This window comes from Erythrolamprus reginae, chromosome Z (assembly GCF_031021105.1).
Source record: "Erythrolamprus reginae isolate rEryReg1 chromosome Z, rEryReg1.hap1, whole genome shotgun sequence".
NCBI classification, from domain to species: Eukaryota; Metazoa; Chordata; class Lepidosauria; order Squamata; family Dipsadidae; genus Erythrolamprus; species Erythrolamprus reginae.
This window is the reverse complement of record NC_091963.1, coordinates 59,250,056-59,262,587: the sequence shown is the minus strand read 5'-3', so window position 1 is coordinate 59,262,587 and position 12,532 is coordinate 59,250,056. Positions and strand designations below refer to the sequence as shown.

The 12,532-nt window shown below is 43.6% G+C and overlaps 1 protein-coding gene across 1 annotated transcript in view; it reads right to left on the bottom strand.

Annotated features, from left to right (window-relative positions):
* Nucleotides 1-2,869: 2,869 nt before the first annotated feature.
* Nucleotides 2,870-12,532, bottom strand: part of LOC139153829 (uncharacterized) — a 28,395-nt gene continuing 18,732 nt past the window's right edge. The window contains 4 exon segments of the mRNA XM_070728249.1: nucleotides 2,870-2,906; nucleotides 2,971-5,135; nucleotides 5,484-6,265; nucleotides 6,627-6,776. Of these exon segments, the coding sequence (XP_070584350.1) occupies nucleotides 2,870-2,906; nucleotides 2,971-5,135; nucleotides 5,484-6,265; nucleotides 6,627-6,776 (3,134 nt within the window).

The window sequence follows — 12,532 nt, the reverse complement described above, 5'->3', positions numbered from 1 at the left end:
TACTGTCTAGTTGCCCGGAGGAGGTGTCCCAGCCCCCACCATATGTCCTTTTACCATATGGCCAGATCCAGACACAATCATCCCTACAGGACTCCCACACCGCAGGGAGTGGGGGGGTGGCCCTACTGGGGACCACCCCTCCGCTTGAGGGAACCACCGCTCCTCCACCCGCAGCTTCGAGTGTGGGACTAGATTCCCCGGTCTTCCAAATAGACCCTAATGAAACCACCGCTGACAGGTTTGCCCGTTATCACACCCTCCTCCAGCAATACCCGGATACAAAGAGATCTCCTGGGTCTCTCACAACCATTCAATCCCCATCTACACCTGAAGCCCCCTCCTCAGGGTCCATTCCTCAACTGGAGACTCTACCAGGCCCCAGTGAGTGAATGGCCAGTCTGTCTCTGCCAGGTCCAGTAGGTGAAGGACCCATTGCGGAACGCACCAGAGCAAAAACCACATCAGTGTCCTTCACAGCCCCACTTCGCAGAGTGGATCAAATTGTCATTGATCCAGATGATTTCACAAAAACCTCAAGAATGCCCCTATTCCAACATGTTCCTTTCACCACCTCCGATCTTTTGAATTGGAAATTGCACTATGGCCCATATAGTGAAAAACCCTTAGAAGTTGCAAGCCTCTTGAAAACCATTATGGATGGCTAAAATCCCAATTGGATGGACTTGCAACAGCTAATGGGAACCCTGTTTAAATCGGAGGAAAGAGGGAAAAAAAAAATCCTAAAACCCGATGCCGCCCCCCCCAGGTTTAGACCTAGAGACATATGTGGGTCAGAAGTTCCCTGCAGAGGACCCCCAGTGGGACCCCTATGTAGAGGGTAACCTTGACAAGATCAAAGACTATGAAAGCAGTGCGAGAAGCAGGGAAACCCACCATTAACATGTCTAAGCCGTCCCTTATTCTCCAAACCCCGATGGAAGTCACCCGGGCCCTACTAAACCTCATCATTCCGAGGTATGGGCTGCCTTCAAGAATTTCCTCAGACAACGGTCCAGAATTTATCCATAAGAGCACCCAGAAAATTGCTTCGATGCTTGGCATCACTTGGAAGCTTCACTGTAGTTTTCATGCACCCCCCAGTGGTCGCGTGGAAAGAGTTAACAGGACTGTTAAAGATAAATTAGCCAAAATATGTCAGAAAACTCAGCTTCCAATGGCCCTTTTTGCTGTGACATGTGCCCCTCAAAAGAACATACATGTTTCCCCTTATGAATTACTGTATGGGAGGGTACCCAATCTTTTACCCCCCACGATCCAATATTCCACTCATGTGGCAGGTTCCCTTAAATTTAAACAGCTATAGACACTAAATGCCACTGTTAATGAACTCCAAGATTATGTGTTACAATGCAGACCCTACATTCTTGTCAACATTATACCTGGCCAAGAGGTGTGGGTGAAAGACTAGAACAGGGAAGTTCTCAGGCCCACATGGAAAGGGCAATATACTGTGGTCATGATCTCCCCTCTTGCTGTCGAGGTTGATTCCATCAAATCTTGGATTAATTGGACGAGGATCAAGCTCGCAATCCCCACCACATGGAAGGAATTGCCTCACCCCACAGATCCTCTCAAGCTCATGCTGAAGAAGCAGAGGAGAGCCCTCCCTCCAGGAGACCCACCGGAAGCGGTCCCTCAACGGACGGACGGCTCGAAGAAGCCACCCCCCTGCAGGCGCGGCTCCGGAAGCCCGCATCCATCGCACGGGCAACGATCCAGGAGTAACCCCTGTAGCCGCGGCTCCGGAAGCCCGCGTCCATCGCACGGGCAACGATTTGCCAGCGACTCCAGTAGTGGTTTTACCCGCCACCCCAGGCGCCGCTAAACCTATTACCCCCCCCACCAAAGTTGTGGTGGAAGCTGCGGTCTCTCCAGGACCCCTACCTCCTGGATGTCCCCCGATTGTATCACCACCATTTATGCTATTGTGATTCCTCTTTTGCTTCAGTTTCTGGCCTTTCTCTACTTCCTCTTCTTGGTGAGTATTCAGCGCCCTCCCTTCCACCGCCGGGGTCCCCATGGTTGATTGTCCTATTGTGGAGTCTGGAAGTCACTTGCATACCACCCTCCGCCGTTTGGCTTATCTCCGGAAGACCCTTCTGTTGGTATTACACGTGCTCATTTTTTTCTTGGTGTTAAGTGTTTCTATTAATTCTATGTATGCCTACCGTATCTTTCGTGCAAAGGGAAAGTCAGATGGGCCTTTGGATTCTGTTGCCATATGTGAAGGGTAAAAGATTAGGTACCCTTCCATACAGTAATTCATAAGGGGAAACATGTATGTTCTTTTGAGGGGCACATCTCACAGCAAAAAGGGCCATTGGAAGCGCATCTGGCCATTTAAGCTGAGTTTCCTGACAAATTTTTGCTAACTTATCTTTAACAGTCCTGTTAACTCTTTCCACACGACCACCAGAGGGCGCATGAAAACTACAATGAAGTTTCCAAGTGATGCCAAGCATCAAAGCAATTTTCTGAGTGCTTTTATGAATGAATTCCGGACCGTTATCTGAGGAAATTCTGGACGGCAGTCCATATCTCAGAATAATGAGATTTAGCAGAGCCCGGGTGACTTCCGTGGCTTGTTTACTTTTTGTAGGGATGCATTCAGGCCATCCCGTATAAGTACAAACAATGACTACTAAGGCATTATAGGGGCCAGAACAGGGTATATCAGTAAAATCTACCATAAGGGAATCAAAAGGGTAATTTCCCCGCGGCTGGTGTCCCTGCGGAAGTGAGGGGCCCTGCCTGGGGTTGTTGACAGCACAGATTTCACATCTGGCACATACATTTGCAGCCAGTGAATGAAGTTTGTTAATATAAACTTCCCTTTTTAGGGCATGGGCTAAAGCCGTTTTTCCCAAGTGTAGCTGTCGATGAACCTGATTAACAACCTCCCAGGCTAAATGAGCTGGGATGAAAACCCGTTTGTCAGGTAACACCCACCACCCGTTCTCTGTTTGTTTTGCTTCTAAGGGGATGGTGAGTTTAACATCTTCCCGCGAGTAATGGGGCACGAGGGGGGTGTTGGGGATCCACAAGGCGAAAGACTGAGAAGGTATTTCCGATGGGCTGCTGGGGAGGGGAGTCAAGGCTGCTACACGAGCTTCCGTATCTGCCCTTGCATTTCCCAATTCAACATCTGTCTGGCCCCTTTGGTGTCCTCTGCAATGCATAACTGCCACTTTCGATGGGAGCCACACACTGCCGAGGAGACGCAAAATCTGGGCACCATATTTAATGTCTTTCCCTCCCGCTGTGATGAGACCTCTCTCTTTGTAGAGAGCCCCATGGACCTGGACTGTCAGGAAAGCGTATTTAGAGTCAGTGTAAATATTAACGCATTTCCCTTTTGCCAGCTCCATGGCTCTCGTGAGTGCATGTAGCTCGGCAAGCTGGGCACTGGTTCCAGGGGGGAGGGGTAAGGCTTCCCCGATGTCTGAGAGGGTTACAACTGCGTAACCCGCTTTTCGGACACCATCTAAAAGAAAGCTAGTGCCGTCCGTGAAAAGCACATGGTCCGCGTTTGGTATCGGAACATCAGTCATGTCTGGACGGCTAGCAAAAGTTTCATCAATTGTTTGGATGCAATCATGGATTTGAACTAAGTCTGGTTCTGGCAGAAGAGTTGCTGGATTTAAAGCGGCAGACTGAACTAGGGTGACTGAGGGATTATGAGTCAACATAGCTTGGTATTTCAGGATTCTCGGATTAGTGAGCCACATGTGTCCCTTTGCTTCAAGGACTGCTTTCAGGGCATGTGGGGTTTGAATGTGCAGATCCTGGCCAAAAGTGAGCTTGTTCGCTTCTTGGCTCAGGAGAGCAGTTCCCGCAATGGCCTTGAGGCAAGCTGGCCATCCCTGGGATACCGCGTCTAACTGTTTGGAGAGGTAGGCAACGGGCCGTTGCCAATCGCCTAGCTTCTGTGTTAAAACACCTACAGCTATGTTTTGTTTGGTGTCTGCAAAAAGACAGAAAGGCTTTTCAAGATCGGGCAAGGCAAGGCTGGGGGCATCCAGCAATGCTTTCTTTAAAGTTTGGAAGCTGGCATTTTCAACTGTTCCCCACTGAAGGGGTTCTTTTTCACTGCCTTTTGTTACCTCATAAAGTGGTTTTGAGATAACACTGAAATTAGGGATCCAGATTCTACAGAAGCCGGCAGCTCCCAAGAATCCTCACAAATCCCGCTTCGTTTTGGGTTCGGGTAATTGGCATATGGCTTGTTTTCTTTCGTGACCTAGTGTACGTTGGCCCTTTTGGATATCATATCCCAAATATCTGACATCTTGTTGCACTAATTGGGCTTTCTTTCTAGAGGCTTTGTAGCCCCTGTCTTGCAAAAGAAGTAAAAGTTGGAGAGTGTTTTTCCAGCATTCACTTTCAGTGCAACCTGTCACCAAGAGATCATCTACGTATTGCAAAACTACATTTGGAGGTGGTGAAACTAGGTCTTCAAGATCCATGGCCAGGGCTGCCCCAAATAGAGTTGGGGAATTCTTAAAGCCTTGTGGCAGTCTGGTCCACGTGTACTGGCGTTTTCTGCCAGTAATTGGGTCTTCCCATTCAAAAGCAAACAAGTGTCGGCTGCTTTTGTGGATTGGAATGGTGAAAAAGGCATCCTTCAGATCGATAACTGAGAACCAGCTAGCAGCATGAGGGATGAGTCCCAAGATAACATAGGGATTGGGCACTATGGGGTGAATTGTCACTGTGGCCGAATTAACTGGACGAAGGTCTTGGACTGGCCTGAAGAGACCCTCACCCTTTGGGATTGGTAGAATTTGGGTGTTCCACTGGGACTCGGTGGGCACCAGGATCCGATGAGTCAAATACACATCTATCACCTTTTGGATAGCCTGTATTATAGGGCGTGGGTACGGGCGCTGGCGGATCCTGATGGGTCTCTTCATAGGCAATTCTTCCATGACAATGGGAGGATGGTGACTCGCGAACCCCGGGGGATTGTCCTCTGCCCAAAGTTGGGGAACATTGAAATCCTGCCATCCGGCATTGCTCTGGGGTTCCCGTGTCATCATAATTAATCTCCAGTCCTCTTCCCGGGGTATTTCCACATTTACCTTTCCATAATGCAGGTCCACTGACCCATCATCCTGGAAAGATATTTGAGCCCGCAATTTGCAAAGTAAATCCCTTCCCATGAGGGGGTTGGGGCAGTCAGGCATATAAACAAATTGATGGGTTACTGTTTCCCCCCCCGTATTGCATGTTAGGGGTTTTAAAAAGGGGCGCTGGAGTATGGTTCCCATTGCTCCCTGAATGTCAATTGATTGGGAAGAGGTTGGAGCCAATGGCTGGGTGATTACAGACCGGGTTGCACCCGTGTCTACTAGAAAGGGGATTATTTTGCCTCCTATCCTCATATTGACCATAGGCTCTGGGAGGCAGACTGAACCCGGTCTGTCTCACTTCCAATTTTCTTGCTCAGCCAGACCAATCACCTGGGAGGGTCCGAAATTCATCCTGGGAGACCCTCCCCTGTCATTTCTCTGGCTGCCCTCCCTCCCCTTAGTAGATGGGCCATGGCAGGCTTCCTCATAATTTGAGGGGGATTCGGAACTGCGTTCCCTCTGGGGCTTTCCTGGTCCACTCCAACGTGGGGGATGGTTACCCCGTTGTCGCTTTTCGGGACACTCATCTGCCCAGTGACCGTAGCGTTTGCAATATGCGCATTGGTCCTTTCTCAGGTCATTTCCCATCGACCCCCCTCTGCCTCCTGACTTTTGTTGTCTTTGGGGATTCGGGGACTTCATGAGGGCAGCGGCCAACAATTCTGCCTTCTTATGCATGGTCTGGACTCGCTTCAATTCTTCCACTTCATCTCGGTTGTGGAAAACTTTTCGTGCCACTTCAAGCAACTCTGACATGGGTTTCCCCAGGGCACCCTCTAAACGTTGCAATTTCCTTCTTATGCCTGGGGCACTTTGATTAATATATGCCATATTAATCATCCTAAAATTATCAGAGTCAGTGGTGTCAACCGGGGTATACATCTGATAGGCTTCCATCAGACGTGTGTAAAAGGCATCGGGATCTTCCATTGGGGTTTGGAGAACAAGGGATGGCTTAGACATGTTAACAGTAGGTTTCCCTGCTTCTCGCACTGCTTTCAACATGAGGTTTTGGTAATCCTTGATCTTGTCAAGGTTACCCTCTTCATAGGGGTCCCACTGGGGGTCCTCTGCAGGGAACTTCTGACCCACATATGCCTCTAAATCTAAGCCTGGGGGGACATCGGGTTTTAGGATTTTTCAGACCTGGTTCTTAATCTTTTCTCTTTCCTCCGAGTTAAACAGGGTTCCCATTAGCTGTTGCAAGTCCATCCAATTGGGATTGTGAGCATCCATAATGGTTTTCAGGAGGCCTGCAACTTCTAAGGGTTTTTCACTATATGGGCCATAGTGCAGTTTCCAATTCAAAAGATCGGAGGTGGTAAAAGGAACATGTTGGAATAGGGGCATCCTGGAGGTTCTTGTATAGTCCTCTGGATCAAAGACAATTTGATCCACTCTGCGAAGTGGGGCTGTGAAGGACACTGATGCGGTTTTTGCTCTGGTGTGTTCTGCAATGGGTCCTTCACTTACTGGACCTGGCAGAGACAGGTTGGCCATTCATCCACTGGGGCCTGGTGGGGTCTCCAGTTGAGGAATGGACCCTGAGGAGGGGGTTTCGGGTGCAGATGGGGATTGAATGGTTGTGAGAGACCCAGGAGATCTCTTTGTATCCGGGTATTGCTGGAGGAGGGTGTTATAACGGGCAAACCTGTCAGCGGTGGTTTCATTAGGGTCTATTTGGGAGACCGGGGATCCCAGTCCCACACCCGAGGCTGCAGGTGAAGGAGCGGGTGCTCCCTCACGTGGAGGGGGGGTATCCAGTGGGGTTATTCCCCCAGTCCCTAAGGTAAGGGAGTCCTGTAGGGATGATTGTGCCTGGATCTGGCCATAGGGCACAAGAACATATGGTGGGGGCTGGGACACCTCCTCCGAGCAACTAGACAGTACGGGGGGTTTTGATTTTTCCTTCTGAGTTGGGGGGCTGACTGAGTCCTCTGTCCCTTTTGTTGTGGGAGATGGGACAATGTGAACTTCCCTGGGCCGCCAGGGAGGGGATGGGTTATCTCCCCCTCTCCTAGGGGTCCTTCTCCTGAGCGTGGCCCCTGAAGGAATGGGGACCACAGCCAGGACTTTACACTGTTGGGTCCTACATTTGGTGACCCATGGAGGTGGATTTTGAGCTAGTTTCAACCAAACATCAATGTATGGCTCTTGGTCAGGATGGCCCAAGGCAGGATCAAATACAAGTTTATGAACTGACAATATAGTGGGAATATCAAAGGTTCCTATAGCGGGCCATCCTAAGTTGAAGGAGGGCCACTCTAATGTGCAGAGGTTTGTCAGAACGCGGCGGCTCCATTTTATACCATACTCTTGGGTTTGATTGTTATAAACCTGGTTGAAATGTTTCATTACACACTCAAGGGGGGTTTTGGGCACACTCGGTTTCCCTCCCATCTTCCACCCGGGGCACCAGACAGAAAAGGGGAGGAAATATACAAGGGAGGTAAGAGGTCCTTCCCTTGAGACACAAAAGGAATTTTGATACTTCCGGTCTGGAGGAGACCGCAGCGGGATCTCTTTGGCAGCGCTCTGCCTCGAGATCCCTTCTACCCCCTCCGAAGGTCGCAATCGCGATCGGATCGGGCTCGGATGGCCCGATCCCAGAACAGGGGGCTCCCCTCTGCCCGAGGAGCCGTCGCTGAGACTCTGGAGGCAGCGGTTCGCCCCGCAGCTTCGGAGACGGGAGAACCGATCTTCCTTGCTTAGGAGGATCGGCCAGCGCTTTCTCCCCTCAACCAGTGGGAAGCAAGATAAAGCTCAAGAAGTGAAAGTATCACAACTAATCTGACCGAAAAAGAATACACCAGATAAAGGACCCAAGGTAAAAAAAACAAAAACCTCTTTTTGTTTCATGTTTAAAACCAGAAGACCTGATCGCTGCGAAAGTTCTAAGTGAAAGTTTTTTCCTTTTCAATAAGGCGAAGGTGAAAGTTTTTTCCTTTTTTGGATTCATCTGCAAATAGCAGCCGAATCTAATTTTTTCACTTTCATTTTTTCCATCTTGAACTTGAACTTTGGAACTTAAAAAATATTTTTTCTACCCTATGGATTAATAAAATAATTTAAATTTGATATGACTATTTAGAAAACTTAAATTGCTAAAGGAAATTTGCAATGATGATTAGAATTTGTTTTTTATAGATCGTTAAAAATATAGTGTTCCGGGCTTAAATTCTGACAGCGGAGGAACACAGCTTTGCTGTCTTTTTTCTCATCTTGTTGTTTTTTTTCACAATAATGAAATAACGCAATAATTAGAAAATAAATGGAAAATAGAAGGAACTGAAACACTAGCTATTCAACCTTTCCTTTGGATTATTTACTCCTGGATTAACCTATTTGGATTACTTGCTGATCGTCTTTGGATTATTTGGATTATTTGCTGACTGCTTTTGGATTATTTGCTGAGAACTTTTTAACATCTGCCTTGCTGTACGAATTTTAACCTGACTCCATCTTGGGATTTGCTTCTCTGCTTCTGTCTTGAACTTGGAAAATAAACTGACTTCATTTTAAGCACACGAAAACTATTAATTTGACTTCCCCTTTGAATTTGAAATTGGAATCAAGTATAACTCTATTCTTTGATACCTGGATTTACATCCCTTACTCCCCAGCACAACTACTCGACCTATAAGAAGAACATAAGTATATAATACTGATATTGTGTTTTTTGAATAATTATTCTTTTTTTCCTGATTTCTCTTTGATTCTTTTCCTTCCCTTTTCTTCTGTGCATTGCTATTTTTAAAAGAAACCTGATTTGAAGCATATGCATTGTTAACAAACCTTGGTTTCCTGCTCTATTTTAACTAGCTGAATTAAAATACCACCTCCTTTTTTTTTCTCCCCTAGAATAATTCTCTCCACTCTTTTTACTAATTTTCTCTTCTCTCCTCTCTCCCTCTCCTTTTCTTCTCCCATAATTTTCCTTTTCTATACTTTCTTTTATTTTTTTATGGATAGCTAATATTTTTTCCTTTTCTTTATTTATCCTGCCCTCTTACCAGACTACTTATTTTTAACTCTTACTCTTCTCTTATTTTTAAAAGTTTTACACCTGCTCCTTTTGGCATTGCATATTTAAAGTTTTAAAAATAACAACATATTTTGAATTTTGTTAGTAATTGAATTGGTACATATAGTTATATTTCAAGGGAAATTGTTAACAAAATAGATTGAACAGATTTGGAATTTATAGGAATTTTTTTCCTTTTACTACATATAAATTGAAATTAATTTAAATTAATTTAAATTTTAAACAGTGGATTCAAATTTGATAATGTCAAGTACCTCAACCTTTGTTAAAACGGTCAAAAAACAAACTACAGCAACAATTCCCTCTCCACAAGAGTCACCGCATCCTTCCCCGTCGCACCAGGTATTAACCATGTCTACCAAGGACAAAGACAAAGATAAAACAATGCAGTCTAATTTTGCAACACTACAAGAAACCTTAAATACTTTGAAGGACTTTATGTTTAAATCTCAAGAAGACGCTACCCAACAAAGAGAGGCCATAAAAGAGGATGCAACACAACAAAGAGAAGCTATAAAAGCAGATCTGGCAGAATTTAAAATGGAGATGGCTCAATTGAAAGTTGATATGGGAGAGATGAAAGACCAGATAAAGGAGATCCAACAAACACTACAAGAAAGTGATGACCGAGTTTAAAAAGTTGAAGAGAAATCTGACAAAAATGAAAAAAGAATGGACTACCTTGAAGGGAGAGCTGATGCAAGATATAGAAGATATGATGAATCAATCACTCAGTTGGAGATGCAACGTGCTTCGTATGGACTACGATTTCAGAATATAAAAGAGGAAAAAGATGAAGATTTAAAAATGACTATGGCTGAAACTATTGGAGGTATACTCCAAGAGGATCCCACAGCACTACTGAAAGAAATCAATGAAGTTTACAGAACTTCGAATAGTTACATTCGTCGCCACAACCTCCCAAGAGAGATACACATCAAATTCACAAGAAAAGCTCTGCGAGATGACATACTCCATTGGTCAAGAAACTCCAAACTCCAACATCAAGGAGTTGAAATAAAAATATTAAAACAAGTTCCAAGAAGCGTCAGAGAAAACAGAAGAGATTACCACTTTCTAACTAGAATTTTGATCAAAGAAAATATAACTTACCGCTGGCTTATTCCACAAGGTCTTTCTCTGACATGGCGCTCTACAAGATACAAATTGGAAAATGTAGAACAAGCTATGTACTTTTTTGAAAATAGTGGCATCAGCCACCTGGACTATACAAATAAGCAACAAGTGGTCCAACAACAACCAGTTCAACAGCAACCAGGGGAAAAATCAGCAACCCAACAAGAAGAAGATCTGGGGGCTACTGCTCAGGTAATAGAGCAGGACCAAGGTGTCAGAAGAGTTCAACCTCAGCGAGAAACCAAAAAACCTACTAAATGACAATAAGTAAAGACTTAAAAATCTTTTCTGTAAACGTCAATGGACTTAATGAACCAAGGAAAAGGAAACAAATCTTTTCTAAAATTAGAAATCAAAATGCTCAAATTGCAATATTACAAGAAGTGCATATTAAAAAAAATAACCAAAAATTACTGTTGAATCCCAAAATTGGAAAAATGTATGCTGCATTAGCAGATCAAAAAAAAAGACGTGTAGTGATGTATGTTGAGAATTCTATAAATTCCAAACAAATATTTAAGGATAATGAGGGTAGAATATTGATTGTACAAGTTGATATTGAACCTAGACCTCTAGTTGTTGTTTCTATCTATGCTCCTAATGAAGATCAAATGACATTTTATAAAAATTTACATCAAACAATAATAGACCTAGCTATTGAAAATGTATTAATAATAGGTGATTTTAATGCTATTGCGAACAGACAATTAGACCATTCAGGGGGGGGGGAGGTAACAATAAAAGGAAAAAAAGCAAAAAAACAAGAAGGAATTTGCTACCTAGTACTTTTCAAAAAATGAAAGCGGAACTATTGTTAAATGATATTTGGAGGGAAAGACACCCCCATAAGAGACAATATACCTTCTACTCTAACCCCCATAAAATTTGGACAAGAATAGATATGGTATGGGCACCAAAAATGGTTGCAGAACAAATAAGAGAAGTTGAGATAGACGTTAATACATGGGCCGATCACAATCCAATAGTGGTTTCTATGAGAATGAATAACAAACAGAACAACTGGCGGATGAATAGAAACATATTAAATGATAAGAAATATAAGGATTGGATCGAAAAGGAACTAAAAATATTTTTTGAAATCAACAAAACTTCAGATACCACTCCACAGAACTTATGGGACAAAGTTAAAGCTTACATAAGAGGATTAACAATATCCTACACAGCAAAACATAACAAGGAAAACAAATTAAAGTATGTACAATTAATAAATGAATTAAAACAATTAGAATTTTTATCGCAGCAACACATCAAGAATAGAAACTTAAAAACAGAAATAAATGTAATTAAACATAAAATTAGAATCATAGAACAAAACCAAATAACTGAAAAAATTAAAAGAGCAAAGCAACACTATTTTGAACACGCAAATAAACCAGGCAGATGGCTAGCATATAAACTTAGAAAACAGAGCCAATCAAAATTAATTAAAAAACTAGAAGACAAAGATGGTACAATAAAATATGACACAGAAGGAAAGGCAGACATTGTGTATAATTTTTATAAAGATCTATATGCTAAAGATAAGGTTAGCGAAGATGAAGTCTTTAATTATTTACAAGCTTCAAAATTACCACAAATAACAGAAGACCAACAGGCCACCATGGATGGACCAATAACAATGGAAGAACTCCTAACAACAATTAAAAAACAGAAAAGCAATAAGGCCACTGGCCCAGACGCTATACCGGCAGAATGGTACAAGATAGAAAATGAAACAATAAGAAACCACATGTTAGAAACTTTCAATCTATGTAGACTTGAGGGCAAAATTCCTAAATCTTGGTCAGAATCACTAACAACTTTAATACACAAACCAGGCACAGACCCAGAAAAAAATAAAAATTATAGGCCTATATCATTATTAAATGTAGATTACAAGATATTTATTGCTATTTATGCAGACAGACTCAAAAGAGTTATAAATGGAATAATACACCAAGATCAAAATGGGTTTCTACCAGGGAGACAAATTAAAAATAATCTTAGAACAGTAATAAACACACTAGAGTACTATGAACAATATCCAGGCAAGACAGCATCTTTAATGTTTCTAGACGCCCAAAAGGCCTTTGATAACATCAATTGGATATTCATAAAAATGCAATTAAACAAAATGAGATTTGGCCCAAAATTTGTTAACTTAATAGACACTATATATTCAAAACAAACAACCAAC